The sequence below is a fragment of the Bos taurus genome, chromosome 22, assembly GCF_002263795.3.
Source record: "Bos taurus isolate L1 Dominette 01449 registration number 42190680 breed Hereford chromosome 22, ARS-UCD2.0, whole genome shotgun sequence".
NCBI lineage: Eukaryota > Metazoa > Chordata > Mammalia > Artiodactyla > Bovidae > Bos > Bos taurus.
Window position 1 is genome coordinate 50,481,373 of NC_037349.1, and position 27,160 is coordinate 50,508,532.

The following is a 27,160-nucleotide window of genomic DNA, read 5'->3' on the forward strand; positions in this document are numbered from 1 at the left end:
CTTTTTTCCGGTCAGGCGGGGTGGTGCCGGAATCTGCCTGGGCGCGGCGCAAAGGAAGCCTCGCCCTTGGCGCCAGCTCCGCTTTTGGATCAGCCAATGGCTAGCTGACCCGCAGGTCCGGGTCCCGGTTCCCATGGCAGCCCGGCGCGCTCGGCTCTCGTTGGCTGCGTCTGTCGGAGCCTCGCGTCCCGGCGCTCCTACGTTGACGGCGTGCCACGTATACCACAGCTGATTGGTCTGCCCGAGCATCACGTCACTTCCCGCCCGCCGCCAGCCGGAGGTAGGAGCCCGAAGCTCTCTGTCCGGCGTAGCGTTCCCGTTTGCTGTGGCCGCCGAGCTAACATTATCGCGGACTGGGCGGACAGGGCAGAGTCACAGTTGGTCAGTCTGGCTAGTGAAGGGCACGGCGGCGGGAGTGTGCGGCAGGGTTCCGCTAGGCGGGCCGTGGACACCTCGGAGCTTCGGACTCACTCTTCGGCCGCCCACAGGTGCAATGAAGGCACTGATTTTGGTGGGCGGTTATGGGACGCGTCTGCGGCCGCTGACGCTAAGCATCCCGAAGCCGCTGGTGGACTTCTGCAATAAGCCCATCTTGCTGCATCAAGTGGAGGCGCTGGCTGCGGTAAGGCCCTGGTCGGGGTCTTGGTAGGTAGTGGGATTGGCCAGGGATTGGGGATCGGGGACTCCGTGCCTTCGGCTGAGCCTGCCTGGCGGCGGGCGCTGTTCTGTCCCCCAGGCCGGCGTGGACCACGTGATTCTGGCCGTGAGTTATATGTCTCAGGTGTTGGAGAAGGAAATGAAAGCGCAGGAGCAAAAGGTGAGGCACTGACTTTTGGCCCTTTCCCTTGGTCCCTGCTCTTCACTCTGATGAGAGGAAACTGACGGGGGCGTTTCTCCCTTCCAGCTAGGAATCCGAATCTCCATGTCCCACGAAGAGGAGCCTCTGGGGACAGGTCAGGAGAGACAGCAAGATCCCTTGGAGAGGGTTTAGGGCCAGGAAAGGGCAAGATTAAGCTTGGATGGGGATTGCTGAGCCTGGTTCCAGGGGCTCAGACCCTCAAGATGATGGTGGCCTCCGTTTCCCCCAGCTGGGCCCCTGGCCCTGGCCCGAGACTTGCTCTGTGAGACTGCAGACCCTTTTTTCGTCCTGAACAGTGATGTGATCTGCGATTTCCCCTTCGAAGCCATGGTGCAATTCCACCGGCACCACGGTCAGGAGGGCTCCATTCTGGTAAGATAGCACGTTTTCTTTCTCTGATACTCATGTCCTCCTGCCCAGCGTCTCCCACTCTGCAGCCTTGAACCAGCCGGTGGTGGTGTGGGTGTAGAGCTGTGCAGTTTGTGCCTTTAAGCATTGGGGACAAAGCGTGGGAAATTTAGGACAGCACGTACATCAAGGCTCAGGAGCACTGGACTAGGCCTGAAGCCCCCCTCCTCAGGTGACCAAAGTGGAGGAACCCTCTAAGTACGGTGTGGTGGTGTGCGAGGCGGACACAGGCCGCGTTCACCGGTTCGTGGAGAAGCCGCAGGTGTTTGTGTCCAACAAGATCAATGCAGGCGTGTACATCCTGAGTCCTTCAGTGCTGCGGCGCATCCAGGTGTGTAGAAGCCCGCTGCTGGGTGGGCTGGGTAGGACAGGCCACCACTGCCATGACCCTGCTCACGAGCTGCCCACTCTCACAGCTGCAGCCCACATCCATTGAGAAGGAGATCTTCCCTGTCATGGCCAAGGAAGGGCAGCTCTACGCCATGGAGTTGCAGGGTGAGGCAGGGAGGCCACCGGGTGGGGGTGGTCTGTGGCTGGGCTGAGCCCCCTGATGCATTCTCCCCCTGCAGGCTTCTGGATGGACATCGGGCAGCCCAAGGATTTCCTCACTGGCATGTGCCTCTTCCTACAGTCACTGCGACAGAAGCATCCTGAGCAGCTGTGCTCAGGCCCTGGCATTGTGGGCAACGTGCTGGTGGTGAGGCCCCTGCCCAGCCCATAATCTGTCCCCTCCATCCAGGAGGACAGGTGGCCCACTTGGCTTTTCCCCGCTGTCCTCAGGACCCAAGTGCCCGTATCGGTGAGAACTGCAGCATAGGCCCCAATGTGAGTCTGGGTCCCGGTGTGGTGGTGGAGGATGGCGTGTGCATTCGGCGGTGCACCGTGCTGCGAGACGCCCACATCCGCTCCCACTCCTGGCTGGAATCTTGTATCGTGGGCTGGCGCTGCCGTGTGGGCCAGTGGGTAAGCTCTGGGCTGGGCTCGGCGGGGAGGGTGGGGACCACCTCTGCCTCACTGCTGTGCCCGCCTCCTCCTTGCAGGTGCGCATGGAGAATGTGACAGTGCTGGGCGAGGATGTCATCGTCAACGACGAGCTCTACCTCAACGGGGCCAGCGTGCTGCCCCACAAGTCTATTGGTGAGTCGGTGCCGGAGCCGCGCATCATCATGTGAGGGGTGCTGCGGGGCCGGTGGAGCCCATTTCCCCAGTGACAAGGGGAACACTGGCTTGACTCGTCCAAAGGCCTTGGACTCATTGCCATGTGACTGGGGAGGACTGGATAAGGCTGAAGTTGCCAGACACCTGCCTTCTCCCATGGACATAATCTGGCAAGATCCTTGTTGGACAAACCCCACAAAGCCCACTCCCTTAAGAACAACTGGGCTGGGACTGTATGGAATAATAATTTAATGCTCACCGCGGCCCTGACTGAAAATCAAGCTGAGGCACAAATAGGGCACGGCTGGGCCCCTGCTGACGAGGTTCACACAGGCTCACACAGGCGAGGAGGTGGGATGGGGAGGGGAGGGGGACGGGGCAAGGGGCTCATGAACAGGGCCCAGCCTGGCTTTGAGTTGAGGGGTGGAGGTTCCTGCGTGTGGGCGAGGCGGGCCTAGGCAGCCGAGGAAGTGGCACTTGCGTGGGCGGCCTTGTCCCAGTCCTCCACCGACACGATGGTGGCTTTGCAGAAGAAGCAGTCCTTATTGTTCATCAGGTGCTGGTCAATGCAAGCTCTGCAACGGCAGGGTGCGCCAGTGGCTGGTGTAGCCCCCTTCCACCTCCCCCGCCCCCGCGCCCGAGGGGCCCACTTACTTGCAGGACTTGTGGCCACAGGGCTGGAACACAGCAGAGATGGGGTGAGCGTAGCAGATGGGGCAGAGGTCTTCCTCACTGGTGGGCTGCAGGGAGCAGAGTGCAGGGTGGGCTGGGTCAGACACCCAGACAAGTGGGTGTGCACTACACACACGGTTGTGCTGACATGCACTGAGCTGCTGTGGCCCCACTCACCAGGGAGGCAGCTGCCGCCTGCGCAGATGCAGAGGTTAGGTGTGCCAACATCTGTTCCACCTGGGCCAGCTCCTCCACATTGATGTAATCTGTATCTGTGGTGGGGGTGGGGTGGGAGGAGGTGTCAGGCCAAATGTGGCCTCAGAACCCAGTGCCTCTTTAGTATTTCCAGCCTGGGAATTTGTTCTTAAGACGAATGACCTGACCCAGCCCCAAATCCCTGTCTTCCCTGGCCCACTTACAACTCTGTAGGGAGAAATGCTTCCGGTCAGGGGCAGGCAAAGCAGTGCCAGGGGCTGGGGGCTCTGGCTGCCCCAACAGGTAAGATATGGAGCGGAGCTGGAAGCAGGGATCAGCCAGGAGCACTGACGTGGCTCTCTCCGTCCTAGGTAGGAGAGGGTACAAGGGAAGTCAGGAGCCTGGGCCTGAAATCCCTATTATTGGAGGGGTGGGGTCCTGTGAAAGTCCAGCCCACTCCCGTTACATCCTTGTTCGTCCCACCCTATCTCCCTCCTGCTCTTAGATCCTCCCAGTAAAGTCCTAGATTGCAGTAAGGACCCGCTCCTGAGCAGGTCAAAGGGGGCACCACCATGAGATGGTGAAAGTCCACTTGCTCTCTCTTACACATTAACCCTACAGAAGAAACACCTGCCCCTCATACACAATAATCCTTCAAGGAAAACGCCATCTCCCTAATACACGTTTATCTTCAAAAAAAAAAAAACCACAAGCAGCTGGAAGGCGTACCTCCCAGGCTTCCTCTTCTCTTCCGGGAGACAGGTCCTCTGGAAAGCCGCCGGCCAAACTCGCGCCCCCTGGCGGCCACGCGAGGACTACGGTCGCGGGGGGGCGGGGGGCGGGACGCGGCGGCCCCGCCCCTCCAGTGGGAGCCAATGGGAGCCGGCAGTCCCGCCCCCTGAGAAATCGCCTCCCGGGGAGTATTTAGAAGCTTGAGCGCGCTCAGGAAGGCACTCCAGGAGGGAGCTGGGGAAGCCCGAAAAGGGCGTGGTGAGCGAGCGCGGCCAACTCACTTCTCCAAATCTGGAACTAGTCAGCCTTGCGAGACGGAGCCCGCATCCTGGCTCGCTGACCGTCGCCCGGCACTTCTCACCAGAGAACCGGGTGAGTCTCGGATCTGTGCCGCCCACTGAGCTGCCCTGTCCTGGCCCCGGCAGCCTCCGATATGGCCCGGCTGGTGCTGCAGAGCACACTACTGTGCCTGCTGCGCGTCGGGTTAGGCACCCAGGACTCAGACAGCTTCCTGCCCCACGCGCCTCATAACTGCCCCCACAAATGCGTCTGTGCTGCCGACCTGCTGGATTGCGCCGGCCTGGGGCTGCGGGAGGTGCCGGTCACATTACCGGCCGCGGCTGCAGACCTCGACCTGAGCCACAATGGGCTCCAGCGCCTGCCCCCTGGCTGGCTGGCGCCCCTCTCCCGGCTCCGCGCCCTGCATTTAAATCACAATGAGCTGGAGGCACTGGGTCGGGGAGTTTTCACCAACGCCAGTGGCCTGCGGCTGCTCGATCTATCATCTAACGCCCTGCGGGCACTTGGCCGCCACGACCTCGACGGGCTGGGAGCACTGGAGACGCTGCTTCTGTTCAATAACCACCTGGCGCACTTGGATGAACGTGCCTTCCACCGCTTGGGCACGCTCAGTCGTCTCTACCTAGGCTGCAACAAACTCTCATCTTTCTCTTTCAACCACCTGCACGGGCTGGGCGCGGCCCACCTGCGTATTCTGGATCTCTCCTCCAACCACATAGGACGCACCCCTGTGCCTGACCTGGCTGCGCTGCCTGCTTTTCTCAAGAACGGCCTTTACCTGCACGACAACCCGTTACCCTGTGACTGCCGTCTCTACCACCTGCTGAGACGCTGGCACCAGCGGGGGCTCAGTGCCGTAAGCGACTTTGCCCGCGAGTACACCTGCCTGGCCTTCAAGGTACCTGACTCCCGTGTGCGCTTCTTTGCGCACAGCCGTGTCTTCGAGAACTGCTCGGTGGCCCTGGCTCAGGACCTGGAGCGGCCAGAAGAGCAGCTGCACGTGCAGGTGGGGCAGTCCCTGCGGCTACACTGCAACACTAGTGCCCCAGCCCTACGTGTGGCCTGGGTTTCCCCGCAGCACGAGCTGCTCGTGGCACCAGGATCTCGCAATGGCAGCATCGCCGTGCTGGCCGACGGGAGCCTGGCCATCGGCAGTGTGCAGCCGTGGCACGAGGGTGTCTTTGTGTGCCTGGCCACTGGGCCCCGCCTGCATCACAACCAGACGCACGAGTACAACGTGAGTGTGTCCTTTCCCCACCCGGAGCCCGACGCGTTTAACACCGGCTTCACCACGCTGCTGGGCTGCGCGGTGGGCCTGACGCTCGTGCTCCTCTACCTGTTCGCGCCGCCCTGCCCCGGCTGCCGCCGCTGCTGCCGCCGCACCTGCCACTGCTGCCGCCGCTGCCGCCGCTGGCCCCAAACACCCAGCCCGCTCCGGGAGCTGAGCGCACAGTCCTCGGTGCTCAGCACCACGCCACCTGACGCACCCAGCCGCAAAGCCAGTGTCCACAAGCACGTGGTCTTTCTGGAGCCTGGCAGGAGGGGCCTCAATGGTCGTGTGCAGCTAGCAGTAGCTGAAGACTTCGACCTCTACAATCCCTCGGGCCTGCGGCTCAAGGCTGGCTCCGAGTCCACTAGCCCCACAGCCTCTGAAGGTCTGGTGATGACCTGGGCTGCCCATGGCCCCCACTGAGGCCGCTGCCTGCCTGCTGCTTGCCCTGCTCCCAGCTGCTACCCAAACAACTGCCAGCTGCTGCTGGGAAGCCCTGGGCTTGGTCTTCCAGCCTCCCACAGCGACCCCACTGGTAGAGGACTTCAGGTCTCCTACCTCTCTCCTGCTTCTCCCCTGATGGGACCTAGCAGGGCCTACGTGTGCCCACGAGGATTGGAACCAAGGCCCAGCTGGAAGAGCCCTTGCAATTAGAGCCCCAGAATGAGTGGCGGGGCCGAGGCGGCCTGCCATTACGGAGAGTGGTGGTGAGGCAGGGAACCGTGACCACTTTGTGCTCCCCAAGGGGACGGGAAGGGAGCGGCCTGCAGGGGAAGAGGAGGAGGACTTCAAATGAAGACCAGTCCCCACCTGCAGGGTGCAAAGAGGAAATTCCAAGCCCTTGCTCTGGTGAAATATGACTCCCCATGCACCTACATTCAGCTACTTCAAGCTTCACAAGTCCATGCAGTCTGGTGACCAGGCAAGCAGCAAGTAAGCTCCTTAAGGGACCCCTTGGGCATCACAGGCCACTGAGGGCAGGGCCTCTCCCATGGGCTCGCAAGACAGCAGTAAGGGGCGCCATGGCCTGTGCCCCCAGCTTGTTTGTAAAAAGCCTGCCAAGCCTGGCTGAGACCCGAGGGCCCAGCTGGAACTTGCTGTCCCCTGAGGGTAGAATCCTCTTAAGGGCTGGCACCAGTCTCAGCCCTAATGGCTGAAGTAGTGCCCTGGCTTCATATGCATCTCACCGCTCCCACTGTGGGGAGGCCAGGGAGGGGGGTGGGCCAGGGGGCCCACAAGTGTCCTGGATCCAGCTGTCATGGGATTTCTCAATAAAGGCAGTACATGCTCACTGTTGGAGGCTTCAGACCCAGGTGTGTGCACTCAGCTCTGAAGCCCAGGAGGGCTGTCTTGGCATGGTAGGATGGCACCCCCACCCCTAGCACTGACTCTTGGTGCCCGAGGCCAGGGCACCTGCGCTGCTGAGGTCCTGGGTTCTCCTGCTCCGAGCTGCTGCCATGGCCACCTAGTTACTCGTTACTGGGTTCACACCTCTTCGAGCTTCCTTCGGTGCCCAGGCCTGACTGAGGCCCACGTGAGGGTGAGCCTCAGGAAGGCCCCGCCCAGCCCCCAGAGGGGAGCGCACTCCCCAGCACTCACCCTGAGGCTGGGCCATGCACCAGGAGCCGCACCAGGATGCCGGTCACTGCCACCAGAATGGGGTAGTGGTCCACACTCTCCAGGCCTGCGGGGAAGGGAGCGGGGGCTGAGCCTTGAAAGCGCTCCTGCTGCAGGGCCTCCAGCGCTTCCCTCCGCCCTCCCTGCAGACAGCTGAGCTAGGCTGGGCGTGCCAGGCCCCAGCGGTCCAGTGCAGGCTGTTGGGTCAGGCAGCACTGCTCCGGGCAGAGGAACCGAGGCCTGCAGTGTGTTGGGTCCCGGGCTTCTAGGTCCTCACCAGGCAGCCGCAGGGTGACCACACGGTCAAAGAGGTTCCTCTCAGCTGTCACCCGGTTCAGCACCTGATTGAGCAGCTGTGGGGCAGGAACCCGATGGTGGGTGGGTGGGCGGGCTCACCACTAGGGTGTCCCCAGGGTCCCGACCCCTTGCCCAGATGGACACACCTGTGCGAGCCGCCGCAGCAGCATCTCAGAGGTTGGCCGGGCCCAGTCGAGGAAGATCTCCGGCACCAGTGTGATGGTCATCTCCAGGACGCGCAGCAGGCTGACCGACAGGTCAAAGCAGGTGGCACATACCTTGAGCTGCCGGCTGTCCACAAAGTTCCGCTCCAGGCGCTCCGCAGCCTGCTGGATCTGAGCCCCGCCACGTGGGCGCCTCTCAGGAGTCTGCCCACACTGCAGGTGGTGCCTCATCCTCTGCCACCCCCGGCCTGCAAGGTGCCCCTGTGACCCACCTCCTGGATCATGCCAATGAACTCGGAGAAGGCCCAGTTGAGCTGGTTGAGGACACTGTTGAGGAAGCTGGGGGCCACGTCTGGACCCTCCCGCAGCAAGTCTGCCATGTGCTGCTGCAGCAGGGTGGAGGGGCAGGGCTCTGCGGGCACAGGGCGGGGGGCAGTGGCTGGGCATCATCACACCCCGGTCAGCGGCCCCGCCTGCCCACCTCTGTCCTCCCTTATGGGGCCACTGGTTAAGGGCAGAGAGACAGCTCTCTGGGAACCTCAGGTCTCGAAGGCAGGGGCACAGTGTGCAGCGCTACCAGGGGTTAGGGCTAAACCTGTCCCCTCCCTCTGCTGGGCCAACCACAGGCTGCAGTTGTTCCCAACCCCCAACCCACCCCAAGTTCTAGAACGGCCCCCAAGCGCCAGCAAGTCCACAGTCACATGCCCTTCAGGGTGTGCTAGACAGACAGGGCGGCCTAGAGCCCTCTCCACTCATGTCAAGGCCATTCTCCCCAAGAGTCTACTTTGAGCCTTGCCATCCTCCCGTCCTCTGCTGCCCTTGGTGTGGCCTTGGCAGACGGCTGAGGTGGTGGGTGCCAAGTCTGGGCTGACAGGCAGCAGTAACCAGAGCCCTCAGCCGCACCCGGGCTGGCCAGCCCTCCCCCAGCAAATCAATAGTTCCGGCAGCAGCGGACATGGATCTGCCCCCTGCTCTCCATGGGCAGCTCAGGTCCACCCTAGAGCCAGGACCAAGGCAACTGGCAAGGACGTGCCACAAGGCCCTTGGCCTCTGGGGACCCCATTAGGCCCAAACACTGCCCACAAGGGCAGAAACACCCTGTGGGCTGAAGCGGGCCACTGTGTGGGGCAGGTACCGCGTGGGGGAGGTGGGCTCTGCAAGCTAGACTCCCCAAGACCCTGGGCTGGGCCCAGTGAAGGTCCTCGGGCTCACAGGACAAAGGATGCAGACTTTGCTCCCAATAAATGGCCCCTTCCTCCAGGTAGCCCCGTGGACAGCCTCTGGGGCCCTGGCCAACCCCCAGTCTGTGCCCCTGCCTTGACTCAGGTATCCAAGGTCAGCACCACCAGGCGGAAGTAAAGGGGCAGAGGAGATGGAGTTGGGACAAGCCTGGAGGTCAGGGAGCTGGGTCAGAGGACAAGGGACAGGGCGCGCTCGGTGCGTAAGCTGCCAGCACCCATGGGTGTGCAGAGATAGTCCCAGAGTGTCCTCGGATTGGAGGAAGGAGAGAATGGAGACCCTGGGGGATGGACAGGAAGTTCGGGGCCCACCGCGAGTCCAGGACTGGGGCTGGGAGAAGTGGGGAAGTCTGTGAGAACCTCAGAGCAGCGGGTGAGGGTGCCCTGCCTGCCAGACCTGGGTACTCACTCTGGAGGCTGGGCAGACTGGCATCCTCAGGTTTGGTTTTTAGCAGGTGTGGCAGCCGTGTATAGCGGTACCCGAACCCACAGCCCTGGGGTAGAGACGCCAGGAGGTCAGTGGGGCAGGGAAACCCCTCCAGCCACAGCCACTTCCCCTCTAGCCAGCTTTACCCGCCAGAGCCGAACCAGGATCCAGTTGGTCTGGGCCCAGGGCCGTTGCTCATAGGGAGCCAGGAGGTTCCTCACCATGGCAATGCGCCTGCAAGAGCAACGGGTGGTGGGCCCGGGGTGAGGCTCGTGCTGTGCAGGGCAGCATGCCTGCCCCCTGCCCCCGGACCCCCACTCACTGCTCCTCAGGGATCCGCTCCACGGCTCGCAGGGAGTTGGGGTAGCACACGTAGCTGGCCAGGGCCTGCATCAGTGAGTCCCGGATGTCTGCCGGGACAGGCCACACCTCAGCAGGTGCCTGGCATGATCCTAGTACCCATGCCTTACACCGACCTGGGGGCAATCTGTGCAGAAAATGGCCAGCCCGGGGTGCTACCCTGTTCCCATCCCCCAAGCCCTCTGTCCAGTGCCTCACCAGTGCCCACGATGCGTGTGTCTGCAAAGTGTTTGGCAAGGATGGCGGCCAGACGGGTCAGGGTCTCCTCGTAGCCTGCAGGGTGGGGTGACAGGATGAGCTGGTGGGGAGTGCAGACGCCAGCAGCAGGCACATCTCTTGGTGGTGGGCTTGGGGAGCGGGCTCCAGACCCAGCTCCAAGGTCTGGGCCCAAGCTGCCATCTGGGGACTTTAGGCAGTACCTTCACTAATGGTTGGCCAGAGACTAAGGCACAGACTCAGGATGGGGGCTGGGTAGGCCCCGAGGCTGAGGGCAGGGCAGGGGACAGGCCAGGAGCCTAAAAGCCCACAGCCTGATCCAGCCAAGCCCATCCTGGAATCCGGGGTCTGCGCAAAGCCCCTGCTCCTCATGGCCACCGGTAGGGCCCCCACTCCTTGCTGTGATCTGCAAGCCCACCTGCCCCTGCGTGGGATGCCACACCCCATGGTCAGTGCCAGGATGGAGGGTGAGAGGCTGGCTGGCTCCTGGGCTGCAGCAGCACCAAGAAGGAAGCGACAGTCCTGGCAGGGCGGGGCAGGGCTCCTCACAGCCTGTACTCCATCTTGTCTGCTCTCCCCCTCACGCAGGGAGCAGCTGTTAGGTCTGTGGCTGCTGGTCCTAGGACAGGGCTCTCCGCCAAGCAGGACTTGTGCAGATGCTTGTCTGATGCTGTCTGAGCCCATGTGGGATGTGTGCTTCTGGGTCATGGGGGCTCAGAACAGGGCTCCCGGGGCTCACTCCGCAAAGGCCCCCTTTTCTGCCCCCTCCCAGCCTGAATGGCCCCATCACCTGGGAGCTCCTCCATGCTGTGCACGGGGCCGAAGTAATTCTTGAGGGCGCTGTAGCTGTTGATGGCCACGCTCAGGTAGAACTCGGGCATGAAGGCAAAGAGAGAACCCGTGCGGTCACCGTGCTCGATGGTCCGCAGGCAGACTCGAAGCAGCCAGTAAATGTCCTGCATCTTCTCCTGCGGGGGGAGGTGGGGTGGACAGGTACTGCAGGCTGCTGCGGAGTTAGGGGCGGGGGCGTGTCATGGGGTGCAGCCCAGTCGGGGGATGAGGAAAGCTCTCCCAGGAGCACGACGTAAGGGCTGGACTCCAGGAAGCAGGAGAGGAGCTCAGGCAGATGTGATCAAGCACTGCTGGGCAGGCAGGACAGGCCACCAGCCTGGCGAGGCAGCGCTACAGCCCCGGCCAGAAGCCTGTCTGCACTGTTTCAAGGTACGCAAGGCCTTAAGTGAGAGGGTGCCTTGTGACCAGAAGCTTTTGTTGGGACGCTGCCCAGAGCAGAAGGGGCTGCAGGGGCAAGTGGGGATGAGCCCATGAGGAAGCTACGGCCACAGCCAAGTCCAGGACAGCAAAGGACTGGACCGCCGGGAGTGCGGAGGCACGGAGGGGCCGTGGGAGCGAGGGACTTCCCTGGCGGTCCAGTGGCTAAGACTCTGTGCTCCCAACTAAAGAGTCCACGTGCCTCAACTAAGACCCAGTGCAGCCAAATAAATTAATATTTTTAAAACTTTTAAATGTGCATCAAAGAACACAGTCAACAGAGCAGTAAGACAACCCACAGAGTGGGAGAAAATATTTGTTAATTGTAATGTGCTAAGGGGTTAATACCCAGAATACAGAAAGAACTCCTACAAGTCAAAAACAGAAAAACAATCAAATTAAAAGCTAAGCAAAAGGATGGACTAGACATTTCTTCAAAGGATATAAAATACCCAGTAAGGTCGACGTTACTAACCTCTAGGGAGATGCAAGCCAAACCATAATGAGGTACCACTTTACATAGGTTAGGATTATTATCAGTGAAAACTTTTTTTTCAGTGACAATTAGTGGTGAGGACAGGCAGAAATTAGAACCCAGCGTCCTGCTAGTGGGGCTGCTGCAGCCGCTACGAGAAACAATACGGCAGCTCCTCAAAAAAATTAAAAACAGAATTACTACACGATCCAGCAATTTTGCTTCTAGTTATACACCCAACAGAATTTTAAAAAATGGGATCCTGAAAAGGTATTAGCACCCCATGTTCACAGCTGCATTATTCATAATAGACAAAAGGTAGAACCACCTCAAATGTCCACAGAGGGATAAGTGTGTAAACAACACGTGACACACACACAACGGAATATTTACTCAGTCTCAAAACGGAAAGAAACCCTGACATGCCACAGCACAGATGGACCATGCGATGGTAATGCAGCGTGAAACAAGCCAGTGACCAAGTCTACTTACGTGTGTACCGAGAGCAGTCAACCTCAGAGACAGAAAGCAGAACCATGACTGGGAACAGCGGTGCAGGGGAGTGGGGAGTTAGTGGGTCTAAGTCTCAGCTTGGGGAGATGATGGAAAGAGTTCTGGAGGTGGCTGCCCAGCGATGTAAACACACTTAACACTATTAAACCGTGATTTAAAATGATCAAGATGGTAAGGCACGTATTGTATTTTACCGTGATTTTTTCCAGTGGTTAAGATGGTAAATTTTATGTTGTAAATAGTTTATCATGATTCAAAAAGAAGGTAGAGAGATGGGTGGGTGAGGTTCCTAAGAAGACAGTGAGGGAGGGGGTGGCAAGACTGCCTATGGAGGGAGGTGGATGGGCATGAAATCCCAGTGGTGGGAAGACAGTGCCCATCTTTGTGGGGCTGGAGCAGAGGGGTAACAGGTGGAGGTGGGTGGGGTTGAGGAGGAGCCACCAGAAGAGAGAGCAAGCAGAGATGGCCAGGTAGAGACAAGGAGATCAAGGGTTGTGATCACCCACTCATGCGGGAGGGGCATGTCCACGAAGGTGAACAGACGCCCTGACACGGGCACCTGGGGAGCATCCAGGGGCACTTGCTTGGTTGCAGGGGAGATGCCAGGGCAGCTGGGGAGATAAAACAAGTGCTGTGGGGCCAGGGCCGGGAGATGGGTGTCGAAACAGTCACAGCAGGAGTGCACTGTCTGTTCGTCTGTCCTGGAAGGGCAGACTCAGCTTTCTGGTTTGTTTCTGAACTACCAGGTCACGAAGGCATGTGACATTCTCCAGGATCTGGGCATATTATTCAATGAATGAGGGAATGAATGAGTGAGGAGGGAACAAGCCAGTGTCCTTAAGAGCAGGGGATGGAGGGAGTGCGAGAAGCAGACTGAGGCTGGGGAGGCCAAGCGCCCTGGTCGTGCTGGGAGAAGAGCAGGAGAGGCAGCAGGCCCGGGGGCAGGCGGGACAGACTGGTCCTCCAAGGGGGACCATGAGAGCTAGAACGGGGAACTGCGGCCCACGGATGGCATCTGCTTGAGTTCACGGGCATGAAAAGATAGGGGTTATGGCATGGGGTGGGACAGAGCCTGAGGAGGTGGGAGGGGGCAGGTGTGTGCCCGAGGCCAGCAGCACCCGGCCTAGCCAGTGGCCAGCCCATGAGCCGGCAGAGGGAGCAGCCACGGGCCGAGGCCCCCTGCTCACCTGGGAGTACACGGCGGCGTGGACCCAGGCCAGGCGGCGGCTCAGGTGGTCCAGCTTTTCTGAGAAGACCTTCTGGCTCTTGCTCAGCTCTGCCAAGATGTCCTTCCTCTGCCACCCAAGGAGGAGGAGCAGAGGGCAGTCAGCACAGAGTCCCATGCCCAGACCCACGCAGCTTGGCAGGGCCCAATGTGCCCAGGGCAGGCACAGGGCAGGGTGGACCCGGCTCCACTCTTCAAAACCCTCCTCAGTCTGACCTGCTGGTGGGCTTGGGCAAGCCAGGGCCTCGGGGCCCCTCAGAGCGTGGATATGGAGCTGAGCTGAGCCCATGGTGGGGCTCCCCCAGGAATGCCAGGCTAGAACTGCAGCTCTGGCAGCTGCTTTTGCCCTGAACAAGTCCAGGCTCTGTGGGCAGGCAGGTATGGGCTGGGGGCTGCCCGGACAGGGAATGGCTCTGGTCCGCAGCTTGGAGAGCTACGGCACAGGGACTCCAGAGGAGGCAGGGCGGCAGGCCCTGCTTCCTGCTGACTCTGCATGTGGCCGAGGAAGCACTCGGGGCGAATCCATAATTGATGAGGAGAGTGGGTGTGCGTGAGCACTTAGTGGCCGGGTGCGGGCACCTTGGCACAGGCCATGGCTCGCTAACAGGGCTCAGGCCGGGCCTGGCCCTGCTGCCGGCCCCACTCTCACTGCCGTGGGCGGGCCAGGGCGGGGGGTGGGGACAGGGGAGCTGCTGGGCAGCCCTCAGGGCCAAGGAGCAGGTTTTCCTCGTGGGCCGCCCTGGGGACCCCCAGGGAGCGAGCCGCCCTCTGCCACAGCCTGCCCTCCCCAAGTGCCACCTGCCCGCCCACCTTACCCGCTTGGGGCACCGGCGGAGCTTGTCCTCTGTGTCCCGCAGGGCCATCGCGTACTCGTTGACATCATCGGACACTCCCACCATCTACAGCACCAGACAGCGGACACCACATGTCCAGGGGGACCCTTAGGCACCTCGCACATGGTTCTCCACACACAGCCCAGACCCCAGCCCCACCAAACCGGTTCTTCACCTTAGGAGGACAGCCCCCTCCCACAGAAGTCCATCGGGTCAGGCCCAAAGGGCAGAAACACTAGTCTTGCTGTGACATATGCTCACGCGCACAGCTGTGCCCAAGCACCCCTGCAGAAAGTGGGTTCGTGGGCACACACAGACGCATGCAGACACACAGAACCACATGACATGCGTGTGCGAGACCTTGCCCAACTGCTGGTGAACACTGAGGTTATACATCATGACGACACCATCTAGGACTTCCAGCAGGGAGTTCTCGGTGAGGGGATGCTCAGGTTCCTCGGGGGGCCGCCCCACCAGCAGGCCCTCATTCCACTGGCTACCCTCGACTAGGGAACAGGGGAAGGACAAGGACAGGGTCAGGGTCAGGGTCAGGGTCGGGGCCATTCCAGTTCTCGTCTAAGCCTATGGAGCCAGGAGGGGCCTCGCAGCAGAAGGGAGCCCTCACCCGCTGCCCAGGCCCCAAGATGGACCTGCAGGGAGAATGTGGGAGCCGGGCGGGGGCGGGGAAGGTCCTGCATCCAGGACCTATTTCTGTAGCATTGATCTCCCGCCCTCAGAGTGCACTTCCCATACCCTTGAGATGCTGCCAGGCCACAGGACCAGGAGGGAACGGGTGTACTTGGCTTTGCAAGGGGGAAGAGTCTCACAGGACAGAAGGTTCCGTCAGGGGGGCCCCGCCCGGCCCTGCCTGGCACCTACTGTCCTCACGGGTCCTCTGCTCTGCGCTCAGCGTGCGGACCTTCACTTTCTCCGAGGCACTCAGGGGCCGCCGTGGGGTCATCAGGCTCACAGCTGCGGTGCTGAGGAAGCGGTTGGCTCGGCCCAGGGTTGGAGAACTGAGCCAGCCGGGCCGAGGCAGGGGCAGCGCGCCCCCCACGGCCAGGGCCTGCATGGGGCGCTGCGGTGGAGAGAGGAGGCCAGACTCCACTCAACAATCCCAGGGCCTGGGCCCGCTCGGGGCTCCCTTGACTCGTGGGCGGGGGATAGACCCCACAGGGCCCCGTTTACCGCATGGCTGCACCTCGTCCTCCAACTGCCCCCGCCCAGCCTTCACTGTGCCTCTCAAGGCCCGGGGTCTCATACGGCCTCAGCAGCTGGCAGCCCTCCCACCACACCGGCCCTCCACGCCTCCCCTACAGCACGGGACCCTGCCGGGGGACAAGCTCCTTGCCAGCATGGATGGGGAGATGGCCTGTGTGACACTCCAGCCCTGATGCTAGAGGGACAGCCCAACACAAAGCCCCCGCCTGCCCCTACCGCGGCACCTGGGCCGCAGCTGGGGCTGGCTCCTCGTCCTCGTCCAGGTCATCCATGGTGGTCGCCTGGAGCTCCATCGGGTCGATCAGGATGTTGGCCTTGGAGGCAAGGTCATCTAGGAGGAAGGGCAGGAAGGCTCTCAGGCTAGTGGAGGGGAGAGGGGTCACAGGAGGAGCCGCCCCGGCACCCTCAGCGAGAGCGTGCCGGAGTCACATTGACCACAGTGCCTGTGCCTTGCCGTCCACCTGCTCCAACCCAGCCTTCACTCCGCACCGTAAGGCCCTGGGTCTCGTGGGGCAAGTTCTGCTGAGTGAGGCAGGAGGCTCTCCCGTTGCTCCCTCTGTCTTTATCTCCGTGACCTCACTCTGTCCAGGGACCCCCTACTCCTCTGACTTTCCTCCTTGTCCTGCTCCGTAAACTGAAGCTGATCCAGAGCTGTCCGGGCCTCACTGTAGACCTGTCTCCACCTCTATTCTGACAGCCAGACATAGCAGCTCTGCCTCCAGCCCAGGCCTTCATCCTGGCTGCATCGCTGGGCCCTCAAACACACCGCACTACCCTCTCCTGCAGCTCCTGTTCCTGAGGGGGCCTCAATCCCACAGCCTCTGGCAGGAAGCCTGGGCTCATCCTTGACCCCCTCCCTCCCCCCCACATCCTCCCATCTCCTCTGCTGCCTGGACGACTTTGCTTCCTTGTCTCCTTCTGGGCCCTTGCACTCCACCCTCCATACCCCAGTGTCCAGAGGGAGCTTCTTACGATGCAGACTCCCAACCCCAACCTTGCTCCTCTGCTTCAGGACCTTCCGAAGCTACCCCTGTCCCTGAAGGAGCCTCCAGCAACTCTGTAGCCCACAGGACTTCAGACTCCGCCGTGCAGACTCCCAGGCCTCGTCTCCCATCGCTTCCCGCCTCTCATTTTCCTCTCTGGCACGCCGGCTCTGGCACACCTCTCCAGGCTGTGCTGGGCTGCCGCTGGCACCTCTGCCACCGTTCACACTGTGCCCTCCGCCCTCTGCACAGGAGCCGCTTGTGCTCAACCTCGAAAGCAGCTCAAGCAGCAAACATGCGCCACCTCACCCCACGCCACCCCTCACTGAGACCCTGAGGTTCCCCTCCCCCTGCTCCATCAGCCCCGGATTTCATGACAGGGCTCCCAGACCTCCTCTGGGGTGGATGCAGGGGAAGGAATAGCTGGACGACAGCCCGAGGCAAGGAGGGAGAGCAGCATCTTCCCCGCTGAGCAGGTGGGAAGCTCAGGCGCCCTCTGGTGGACACAGCGCAGCTCAGCAGTCAAGGCAGGGCTGGCTCAGGAGCTGCCCTGCTCACCACCCACAGGCCCACGCACACCTTTGAGCGTCTTCCGAAGGTGTGAAAGGAGGCCTCCGAGGCGCTGCAGGTCGAAGTAGTCCACCTTGCCGTTATAGAAGATCTGGGGTGGGACGTAGGCCTCTGCGAGGTCAGACCAGCAGTCAGAGCCCAGCAGGACCCCTGGCCTAGGCCACCAACCTGACCAGCCTTCCCCTACAACTCCTGCCCTCTGCCGTTTCACGCCAGTTCCAGGAACGGCACAACTTGGGATGAAGGGGGCATTCTTGGTTGTGCGTCACCCAGGGGAGAATCAGAGGGCCCTGACCCAGCCCTGTGGGAGATCCCCCAATCCAGGCTGCTCCCACTGAGTCTAGAGGACTCTGTTCCACGCAAATGCAGGGCCCCCAACACCTCAGAGCCCACCCAAGGCAACCCCGACGAAGGGATGGGCGGGCAAGGACCGAGGAAAGGGGCCTATGGAGGACAGGAAGCTGGGGACCATCAGAGCAAACACTGCGCCCCAGGGAGCAGGGCTCCATCAGGCAGGAGGCCTGGGACAGTGCCCCCGGCCCTGGCCTCAGCCAACGCCCAGAGGCTGCCCGGTGTCCAGCTCTGCCCAGCGCCTGCCATGTGGGGCCCGGGTCACACTCACCCTCACTGAAGGAGGTGCGTGGTTTCGAAGCCTTGTACTCGTCCCAGTAGAAGCGCAGGGCTGAGATCAAGCGGTGCAGGAAGCAGACCATGTACTCGGGGGGGCAGAGCATGGGTGTGTTCTGTAGACACAGGTGTGAGACACATGTCTGTGTGGCCCAGGGGCCAGCCTGCTCCTCATCCGAGGCCCTGCCCTGGGACCCGGGACTCAGTGGGGAGGGCGGGGCAGCAGGGGACGAGCAGACGGTGCCCGAAACCAGGTGCAAACCACACGACACAGCTGGGGGGCCGTGGTGGGGACACCTACCCCCCGGCCGCTGGCATTCTCCTGCAGAAACTTCCGGAACTTGGTCAGGAAGATGTACCTGGAAGCTTCACCCTTTGGGGGAGGGAAAGCTGAGGCTGTGAGGAACTGAGGACGCTGGCCCCAGGCTGGACCCAGTGGTGCGTCCCAGCCCCCGCCCTGCACCCTGCCACAGGGCCCATGCCAGCCCTGCCCTCTGGGTCTCTGGGGCCCGTCTGGCACCCTCCCTACCAGGGACGCAGGCAGGCCTGGGAGTCACTCACCCCATTGTTATCCTTATTGTTCAGCAGCAGCTTCAGGATCTGGACCTGTAGTTCTTCCACCACTGGGGGTGGGGTGGAGAGCAGGACACCCTCAGGCTCCCGGAGACGGGCAGGGGGAGCAGCTTTGGATCAGGGCTCCACCACCAGGGATCCCTGCGTCCCACCTAAGCATGCTCTCCACCAAGTGCCCCAAGTACACCTGCACGCAAATCCTCCACCCCCACCCAGTGCCCAAGGCTGGGGGCCAACCTTCAATGCGCTTCTTGAGCCTCTGGCAGCCCCGTTCGTAGGCACGCCGCCGGAGCCTCTCCTCAGAGGTCTCTTCCCTCACCTCCTCTTTGCCCTGGGCAGGGGCAGGGGGATCCGAGACAGCAAGACTCACCCAGGACCCAGGAGACCCCTGCTCCAGCCCTCAGCCCAGGAAGTGGCCTCGTGTGCCAAGCACAGGTGGTTCAGACAGCCCAGGTCAGCCCTCGCTGAGACCGCGCCCACCCGCCTCAGGCCTGCTCACCTCCCTGGGGGAGCGGTGGGGCCACCACGTGGTCGGGATAAGCTCCTGGAGGCCAGCCTCCTCCACACGCAGTGGGCTCTTGATATAAAAGAAGACGACAGACCGCAGCACATCGAAGCTGGTGGTCGTCAAGGCAGAGCTCCACTCACCGCCAGGGCCCCGGACACCCTCGCGAGTCCTCCCTGGGAAGCCCTCCCAGAGCCTGCCCGCCTCCCTCCCAGGGGCCCGTGGCTGCTGTGTGCCTGTCTGCCCTGCCTGTGAGCCCTGAGAAAGGGCTGTGGTTGTCAATTCCCTGCCCAATTCCCTGCAAGCACCCAATCACGGCTTGTCACAGGAGCAGAAGATGCTGGGACAGCTGGGCGGAGGGCTGTGGCCTATCCATATGCTTCTGCCTCCTAGAGGCTGAGAACCCCAGAGAGACAGGACAGCTACCGGCACAGGCTTCCCAGCCAGGGGCCCGAAACCACGCTCTCTTTCCTACTCCTGCCATTCTCCATGTTTTTCTGGAAACACAAGAGCTGACTCCATAAAGAAGGTCTCGCAGGAACATCCGCCATGGACCACAGATAAAAGTGCGGCACTTTGGCTGAAGAGTGCAGGCGCGGGTGGCACCTCACTCACCTCTGCGTAGCGCTACCCTCCCTGCTCTGGAGAGAAAGTGCTGGAAGGCTGAGTCCTGAAACAAGGTGGCTCTGGCCCTCCTGAGCCTCCGTGGCGAGCCCTGGCTGAAGGCACACCGCCCTCCCAGGGCCTCTGCTGACCCCAGCAGGCACCGCAGGGCTGGCCTGCCTGGCAGCAAGGGGAGGATACAGGACGTTGCTAAGCAGAAACTTGCGGGATTTCTCGTGACTGAGGATGGCGATGGTGAGCCGCAGGTAGTGGATCTGTGGGGAGAGGGTGCTCAGAGGGGGCGGGGGAGGCCTGGGGGGCTCAGGGCTGGGGCGGGAGCTCCCACCTGCAGGCTCAGGTCGGGGACGATGGGCGAGAAGCGGTACAGCCGCAACAGGGACATCATCAGCTGCTTGAGGCAGTCCTGCACCTCGTAGTCCTGGAAAAGGGGGTCAGGTTGCACGGCGAGCCGCCGAGGGCAGCCCCGAGCCAGCCGTCCGCGCGGCCTTCTCCAATACCTGCCCGCACCTCCCCCGTCCTGGCCTCACCTCCATGAAGAGCCACAGGAGGTCCAGGACGTGGTGTACCACGGTCTGCGCCTGCTCGGGGGGGCCCGCCTCCACGACGCCCAGCAGGAAGCTCATAAGCACGGCCTCCACCACGTACACCTCACACTGCACCAGGGCCGGGTGCTGGTGAGGCGGCGGCCTTCTATCCCTCTCAGGCCGCCCCCCACCCCCACCCCACCCTGCTCCTGGGCCCCCTGGAGGACCCCTAAGACATGGAGGAGCCCTTCCGGGGTCTGATGGAGACACAGGAAAGGCCGCTGCCCCACGGCCCCTCTGGGGCTCTGCAAAGGCTGTTCCCTTGGCCTCGGATGTCACCACCCCTGGATCTTTTCTAGAAAGCCCAATACCCTCAGCTGGAAGCATCTCCTCCTCCCCGCCCCCGCTGCCCCATGACATCCTTGAGGTCTGAGAGCTCTGGTCATGGGGGTCCTGCCAGGTGAGGCGACTGGACCTCACACACCTCAGCACCCCAGCCCTCAACCTGGGCCTTTCCCCTCCCTCACATCCCCTCACCAGGAGCGGTGCAAAGTGATGGAAGATGTGGGCCAGGGTGAGGAGGACGGTGGGCTGTCCCTGCAACTGCCACTCAGAGCTCTCCTTCTCCACCAGCCGCCCTTCCTGGGGATGCGGGGGAGGAGAGGACGGTGAGGGGCGGAGGGCTGCAGAAAGCCCCCAGCCCACCCAGCCCGGATGCCGGCTCACCACGGGGTCCAGCTCCATGCTGAGCACTGCCCGGAAGCAGCCCAGCAACCTCTGTGCCCGCACCAGGCTGGTGCTCGGCGGGTCCTGCAGGGGCCGGTAGCCCGCCACTGGGTAGGTACCACCGAGTTAAGCCAGCAACAGCTGCTCTGTGGCTCAGCACGCCCACCGCTCCCGCCAAGACCCCTGCGGTGGGGCCTGGGCTCCAGGGCAGGGCTGTGAGGTCAGACTGCCTAGTCTGCACCACACCCCTCCCTCCCCTTTCTCTGTGGACTGAACCTCCACTTGCCACTTCATGCTCTTCACTGTTCAACTAAAGCAACGATGGTTAGTGTAAGCATCATCCTTGACATTCACCTAAGCCTACCCGTTCACTCCTCACGGCAGCAGGGCCCGCCCCAGCCCACAGAGCTCTGGGAGCAGGGAGCCCTGCTCCTAACTTCCTCAAGCGCACCCAAGCGGCCCACTGCCTTCTTCATAAAAGGATATCGCAGCGGACGGCTGCCAAAGTTGAAGGCCACAGACTCCTTAAAGGAGAGGCTGATGGCTGGGAAGTAAGCCATGCCCAGGCCCCTGGATAAGTTCTCAAAGGCGGTGCCCAGTGACACACCATTCCTGGAGCAGAAAGGAGGGCCCATGAGCCAGGGCTAAGAAAGGAGGTAGCTGAAAGGGACCCGTGAGCAGCCCTCTGTCGGGGCTGCCCACCCTCCGGCTGCCAGAGCCAAAGCCCTTACAGTAGGGCCTGGACCGTGAGGGCAGCCTGGGGTGCCCCAGAGGCCAGGCCTGGGGACAGAGGGGAGACTCACAGGGAGAAGGACAGAGTGCCTTCATCCAGGTCGATCAGGCAGCTCACGATGTCCCCCGCTGCCCATGCCTGCCAGGGGAGGACGCCGTGCAGATGAGCAGGAGCCCAGGGCCCTGCCCACGCTGCCCCTCCACCTGCGTCTGCACTGCACCAGGGGAGACTGGCCCCAGGACAGAGGACCTGAGTCCGTGCCCCCTGTGGTGCCCTCCACCCCCTCACTGCTGCCCGCACCGAGCCACGGGAGGGCCAGAGGGCAGGTGGCAGCTGGTGAGGTGGCCTCACCTTTCCGTAGTTCGTTGTGGTCACGTTCCACTTGCGTACCCGGTTGCCGTCGTAGGCATAGGAGTTGTGTGTATCTCCAACCCCCTCCTAGGGAGGAGCCATCCATGAGGTCCGGGGAGTGGGGAGGGGCAGGACCAGAGCCCGCCAGCCACCAGCCTTGGACCCACACGGCTCTACTGAAGGGGGCTGATGCGCCCAGGGAAGGCAGGAGGGCTGTTTTGGGGCTGCGGTGTCCTGGGATGGGGTGGGACATGGTCCTCCTCCCGAGGACAGTCCAGGTGAGGGTCCTCAAAGGACCGCATTGGGCTGGGGGTTGCCTGAGCCCTGCTGAGGCCTGGGCAGGGCCCCTCTCCGCCGGTACCTCCTGATTGAAGCGGCAGTTGATTGTGCACCAGCCAATCTGCATGAGCCCCTGGGAGGAGATGAGCACCTCGTAGATCCATTTCCCTGGAAAGAGTCGTGTCAGACCCTGCAAGGTTTTAAACAAAAACTGCCTCCTGCCTGAGGCCTGGGCCCTCGAACTCCCTGCCAGCTCCCTGGGCCATGGTGGAGCATGGTCTCACCTTTGTACACACACGTGGTGGAGCGGATCGTCCCAAAGTTGCTGTGTCCAATCACCTGGGTGGGGAGCAGGGGGTGGTGAGCCTCCTCCTGGGCACACGGGGGCCTCCCCAAGGGAGCACAGTCCCATGCCAACTCGGCTCGCCTCAGTGGCGACACCTGTCGTGGCCAATGCTGAACCGTGCCGGAACAGGGCGGAAAGGCCCAGGCCCGGGTCAGGAGGGATCCTGGGCTGGAAGCGTGATGGGAGGGGGCTGTGTTGGGAAGACCTCGGGGTTGGGGTCACACCAAGAGCGTTTCGGGGCTACTGTCAGGAAGGTTTGGGGGATGGGGACTCAATGGGCCACATCAGGAGGGGCTTGGATATGGGGCCCCAGGCCTTGCCCTTGCTCACCCCCAAGAGGTCATCATCCACTAGAAGCAGCCCTTCAAAGCCACCTGTGTGGTCGAGGACCACAGTGGACGGGCCAAGCCGCCCCTCAACCTGTTCTGAAAAACAGAGAAGAGGGTGAGGGGTTGGGCCGGGCACAGGCTCAGGCAGACACAGAGAGGGCACCGAGCCCCCCAGGCCCACCCAGCCCCTGAACCCCCTTCTAGATTGACGCTGTCATCTACCCTGGCTCTCCTCGTCTTCCTTGTCATCCACATGTAACAGCTGGTCCAGATGCTCTGGCAGGTTCTGGAAGTTCAGGGGTTTCCTGGGGAGAGTGAGAGGCTGAGAGGGGGCCCCCAAGTCCTTGAAACCAGCCAGATGACGCCAAACCCCTCTCCCAGTCCCCTCTCCTGAGCTGAGGAGGGTGGCTGCCCAGACTCCAGAACAAGGGGTGTGCCAGTCCCACATTCTGGGATGCTGGGGGTCAGAGACTGGGTTATCCACTAAACTTGGAGCATTGCAAGACTGATTTGAAAAGAAAAAAGAAGAAGGAAGATCCCTCTGTCAGCCTTAATCCCCTCATCTGTACAAATGGAACAACAGCTGTATGTCAGAGATACTGTGAAGAGTCCGAGCAATAATGCTCCCTGTGCAGCCCAGGACCTGCCCACTCCTGAAGGTGGCTTGTTGATTACGCCTGGGCCAGGAGGGCTGGGAGAAGCGCAGAACCCCAGGATGCTCAGTACCAAGACCAGCCATTCCAATCCTTGACCCCAGGTCTGTGGTCCCATCCAGGGAAGCCTGTGTGTTGAATGAGACATGTCCTGGGAGGATGCAGGGCTCAGCCCTCTTAGCTTCTGGCTGGCTGTGTCCTGGACCCACCTGCAGAGGAGAGGAGAGCACACGGCAGGCCACCTGCCCCGGCCAGAGGGGCCGGGAGGATGTGTCTGAGTGGCCCCCTCATCCTCCCAGCACACATGCCCAGAGGAGAAAGAGCTCTGCCTAATGCTGGCCAGCTAATCCTGAGCTCAGCTGCTAAGAATAGCCAGGAATGAGGTGGTGGTAACTAGCAGGGCTCCAGGAGCAGAGGCCCAAGGCCCATCCGGATCCAGCCCACAGACTGCTGGCACCTGCTCTTCCATGTCGAATCCCAGGTCACAGCCTGCTCACCGCCCGAGAGGTCAGGCCCTGGAAGAGCACATGGATGGGCCAGCACACCGACTCTATGGCTAAGTAGCTTCAGCCCAGGCCCAGGGGCCGTTATGTTCCCACACCATGAGCTACAACTGACCTTGGGCTGCAAGAAGGAGAGACTCACGAAGCCTCCTCCCCACTGCTGTGGAGCCCCAGGTCAAGGCCAGGAGGCAGCTGTGCAGTGGGGTGCCTTGCCAGTAACGTGGAAGGCTGGAGCCCCTCTGTGTCTTAACACCCCCAGCGGGCCCACAGATCAAGCAGGCTTCCTCAAGGGCACTTCTTACAGGCCCACGCTGGGAGGGCTGCCCCAGTCCTGTGCCTGCTTTTAAGAGCAGCTGCGGGCAGGCAGTCTGAGACTCGGCCTCAGTGAATGCCTGCAGCACCTCCCATTTGGCCACCCTCAGCCCTGGCCTGGCCTTTCTGGCCTGCCCAGGTCCTGACCCAGAATTCTGCGTCCCCAGCACCACTGACTAACGGCTCCGCCACCTGCTCTCACTCCTGGCAATAGCGGTGCCAGTGGCAGCAGGATCATTCCTGCCGTCACATGAGGGAGGGATCGGGTGGCCTGGGGACAGGCCAGGACTGGGGCTGGGATAGAGGTGGGCCCCAGCCCTCCACAAGTGGAAACCCTTTGGCCACCATGGCTGCTAAAATGGAAGAGGGGGCCCTTTGGGCCTGCCCAGTGAGCAGAGACTGTGCAAGACAGAACAAAGCTGGCTGGCGAGGGAGCTGAGACATAGGGACACCCATGCCTCACTGCAGGGAGGAAGAATGTTCAGAACCCTTTGAAGAAGAAGAAATTCACCAGCAGTCCTACGAGTGACTGAGATTCAAACACTCCAGGCACGTGATCCCAACCCTGGGCGTCCATGCAGCACTGTTTACAAAAACCAAAGCCCCCCTAAACCAGGGCAGTGCTCAGGCAGATTCCTGGCCCTAAAAGATGCCCACTAGTATCAATCTGTAGCGTAGAAAACCAGGCAGGAATAACCTCTGATGACAAAAACAGGATTTAAAACTCCGATAAGCTTTTGGGTATGTCCATGCAGTGATGGTTTCTCAGGTTATCTGTGTCACAGCTTACTAGATGGTGTGCTTTAAATACACGCAGTTTATGGTATGCCACCTATTCCTCAATAACTTTAAAGAAACTGACAGTGACAAAAATTTTAAGCAAATTTCGCACACGACAAAACCCAAACTGCATACATTACGAGATAACACAAAATGGAATCATGAGCGGTCGTTTATATTAGAAGAAGATGGCAGATACTTTTGCTTCTACAAGTTGCTGCTAAACTGCACTTATAACTTCGATATAAGCTCAACTTAAATACATTAAACGTACAGGAAATAAAGGGCTGGTGGAGTCTGCATATTATAGATCCAGCAGAGGCTATAGAGGGCCAGGCCAGGGTGCGTTGGAGGTAAGGGCAGGGGCGCACAGACCAGATGCTGCGTGTAGAGCAGGTGTGAAGTGCCACACTGAGGACTAAGCCTGCACCGTGCCCCTGACCTCCGCTACTCCCTCAAGGGAGGTACCAGCACCGCCAGGGCACAGACTCTGGTACTCTCTGGGCCACAGGTCTCGCAGTCAGGAGCATCAGAGCGAGGACAGAACGCAAGCCAGCCTCCCCAGAGCCCAGCCTCCCTCCCCACACCCCAGCCTCCTGCCTCTGGTCTGGCCCCGCAGAGGAAGGGGAGAGCCATCCGGCCATACCTGCTGGTGGCTGCCGCGGGTCTGTGATCAGGAGAGGCAAAGACACGGTGCAGGTAGTCGCTCAGCAGCTTCTCATGCACGATGCCTGGGCCACAGGTTAGAAGGGAGAAGGGATGCACGGTCAGTGTGGTTCCCAGCCCCTGCCAGTACACAGGCCAGAGGAGCAGTCCCGGTGGGTGCCCTGCTCCATGGCTGCTGGTGGAGAAGAGGCGGCTCATAGGTCCAGGGAGGTGCAGGAGGGCCTGGGGCTCAATGGACCCGGGACATGCTTGCCTCTGTGTCTTCTTCCTGCTTGCCTCAACACTGGGAGCCTCCTCCCTGCCCTGCCAGCCCTTACCTGTGACCCTGGATCTCTCAGCATCTGAAGTCAGTTTGTAGCTCTTGCGCGAGAAAGCCATGCCGCCCTCCTTGGACGCCATCTTTCATCTCTTGTGGGCAGCCTGTAGTCCTGAGGGCTTAAGCAGAGGCAGAGCCTGTCTATTCGAAGGAAGCCAAGGGCTCCCATGTTGACCTCAATCCTGGGGTGTCAGGAAGGCCTAGGAACAGGTGAAGCCGCTGCACGGGCACTCACACACGCATCAACCCAGGAAGTCTCTCACCGCTCTGCCAGACTCTGGGGCCCTCCAAGCAGGGGTTTCCCACTTCCTACACAGGGAGGGTGGGTGGGGGTCTGACGGTGGGACAGACCTCACCTGGCCCAGTGCTCACCCAGGCCCCAACGGGGAGCAGATGCCAGATATGTGTTTGTTAAACCAAACTAGTAACGAACGCCTCAACCCAGTGGGAAATCAGACCAAGGCGTCCAAAGGGAGGTGGCTCAGGAGCAGAGCCCCTGCATCCTTCTCAGCTATCAGCCACGCTGGGTCCAAATGTGGAAGAGAGAACCCTACACCTAGTCCACCATCCAAAGGCCTTGGTGCCATCTCCAGCTGCAAATCTGACTGACATCCAAGGCCAGGACCCCCTGCCTCAGTTCCAGGATCCTCCTCCCTTCTCTATTCCAAAGGTCTGCAAGTTTTCTTGTCCCTACTCACACACACAGCATCCTATCCCCTTACAGCAGCACCCCTGCCCTCATTACAGAACACACTGTTCCCACTGCTGTTCGTCCCTCACACACCATGGTGTTGCTACAGCTGCTTCCGAAGGGGCACTGAGTCGCTGGTGCCAGCCTCACTGATCTAGAGTTGTGCAGCCCAACACAGCAGCTACTAGCCACATGTGGCTCTTTAAATTTCAGTTCAAGTTTCAGAGGGCTTCCCAGGCAGAGCTAGTGGTAAAGAACCCGCCTGCCAATGCAGAAAGACCTAAGAGATGCGGGTTCAATCCCTGGGTCGGGAACAGTTAAAAAATTTTAAAGTCAATTTCTCAATTAGAGCGGTCACGTTTCAAGGATTTCCGTGGCCCCATGTGGTTAATGGTTACTGGACTACACACCAAAAATAAAGAACATTGCCATCATCACAGAAAGTTCTATTAGTCGGTGCGGCTCTGGAGCCTAGTCCGCCAGCAATGCCTGAGACAGAACTCCTCTCTGTTATCTCACCCTAAACAGCTCCTCTGCTCCCGCCACACACTCTTGCCCGCTCCCAGTCGGCACCACGCCTGCCCCTCAGGAAGGCGACTCCCTGCCCTGCCGCCCAACAC

At 61.3% G+C, this 27,160-nt stretch overlaps 3 protein-coding genes across 12 annotated transcripts in view; 2 read left to right on the forward strand and 1 right to left on the reverse strand.

The window, feature by feature from the left end:
• Positions 1-255: 255 nt before the first annotated feature.
• GMPPB (GDP-mannose pyrophosphorylase B) lies at positions 256-6,890 on the forward strand. 2 transcript variants are annotated; one of them, XM_024982644.2, is made up of 10 exons: positions 301-381; positions 489-622; positions 737-817; positions 905-953; positions 1,089-1,231; positions 1,440-1,598; positions 1,684-1,762; positions 1,837-1,964; positions 2,048-2,230; positions 2,308-6,890. In XM_024982644.2, the coding sequence occupies exons 2-10, from the start codon at positions 494-496 to the stop codon at positions 2,437-2,439; spliced, it is 1,083 nt and encodes a 360-aa protein (XP_024838412.1). In that variant the 5' UTR covers positions 301-381; positions 489-493; the 3' UTR covers positions 2,440-6,890.
• Positions 2,658-27,160, reverse strand: part of RNF123 (ring finger protein 123) — a 28,596-nt gene continuing 4,093 nt past the window's right edge. For 5 of the 9 annotated variants that reach the window (XM_059879615.1, XM_005222792.5, XM_024982640.2 and 2 more), the window contains 38 exons: positions 25,851-25,968; positions 25,514-25,598; positions 22,842-22,924; positions 22,621-22,715; positions 22,229-22,283; positions 22,027-22,112; positions 21,666-21,752; positions 21,385-21,452; positions 21,068-21,193; positions 20,582-20,696; positions 20,393-20,497; positions 19,859-19,984; positions 19,657-19,749; positions 19,512-19,585; positions 18,702-18,819; positions 18,440-18,533; positions 18,191-18,252; positions 17,931-18,002; positions 17,625-17,745; positions 17,012-17,113; positions 15,674-15,780; positions 15,108-15,306; positions 14,589-14,734; positions 14,211-14,294; positions 13,358-13,465; positions 10,704-10,881; positions 9,896-9,970; positions 9,660-9,747; positions 9,484-9,571; positions 9,320-9,404; positions 7,945-8,084; positions 7,655-7,843; positions 7,489-7,564; positions 7,194-7,278; positions 3,517-3,659; positions 3,275-3,369; positions 3,080-3,165; positions 2,658-3,000 (listed from right to left, as the gene is read on the reverse strand). In XM_059879615.1, coding sequence (XP_059735598.1) covers positions 2,880-3,000; positions 3,080-3,165; positions 3,275-3,369; positions 3,517-3,659; positions 7,194-7,278; positions 7,489-7,564; positions 7,655-7,843; positions 7,945-8,084; positions 9,320-9,404; positions 9,484-9,571; positions 9,660-9,747; positions 9,896-9,970; positions 10,704-10,881; positions 13,358-13,465; positions 14,211-14,294; positions 14,589-14,734; positions 15,108-15,306; positions 15,674-15,780; positions 17,012-17,113; positions 17,625-17,745; positions 17,931-18,002; positions 18,191-18,252; positions 18,440-18,533; positions 18,702-18,819; positions 19,512-19,585; positions 19,657-19,749; positions 19,859-19,984; positions 20,393-20,497; positions 20,582-20,696; positions 21,068-21,193; positions 21,385-21,452; positions 21,666-21,752; positions 22,027-22,112; positions 22,229-22,283; positions 22,621-22,715; positions 22,842-22,924; positions 25,514-25,598; positions 25,851-25,932 — 3,942 coding nt within the window. In that variant the 5' untranslated portion in view covers positions 25,933-25,968 and the 3' untranslated portion in view covers positions 2,658-2,879. Of the gene's footprint in view, positions 3,001-3,079; positions 3,166-3,274; positions 3,370-3,516; positions 3,660-7,193; positions 7,279-7,488; positions 7,565-7,654; positions 7,844-7,944; positions 8,085-9,319; positions 9,405-9,483; positions 9,572-9,659; positions 9,748-9,895; positions 9,971-10,703; positions 10,882-13,357; positions 13,466-14,210; positions 14,295-14,588; positions 14,735-15,107; positions 15,307-15,665; positions 15,781-17,011; positions 17,114-17,624; positions 17,746-17,930; positions 18,003-18,190; positions 18,253-18,439; positions 18,534-18,701; positions 18,820-19,511; positions 19,586-19,656; positions 19,750-19,858; positions 19,985-20,392; positions 20,498-20,581; positions 20,697-21,067; positions 21,226-21,384; positions 21,453-21,665; positions 21,753-22,026; positions 22,113-22,228; positions 22,284-22,620; positions 22,716-22,841; positions 22,925-23,345; positions 23,482-25,513; positions 25,602-25,850; positions 25,969-27,160 lie in introns of those variants that run through there. The other 4 variants (XM_010817704.4, NM_001193064.1, XM_024982643.2 and 1 more) reach the window with 4 other exon arrangements.
• On the forward strand, positions 4,458-6,890 carry AMIGO3 (adhesion molecule with Ig like domain 3). The gene has a single exon (XM_059880180.1). The coding sequence runs from the start codon at positions 4,458-4,460 to the stop codon at positions 6,015-6,017; it is 1,560 nt and encodes a 519-aa protein (XP_059736163.1). The 3' UTR covers positions 6,018-6,890.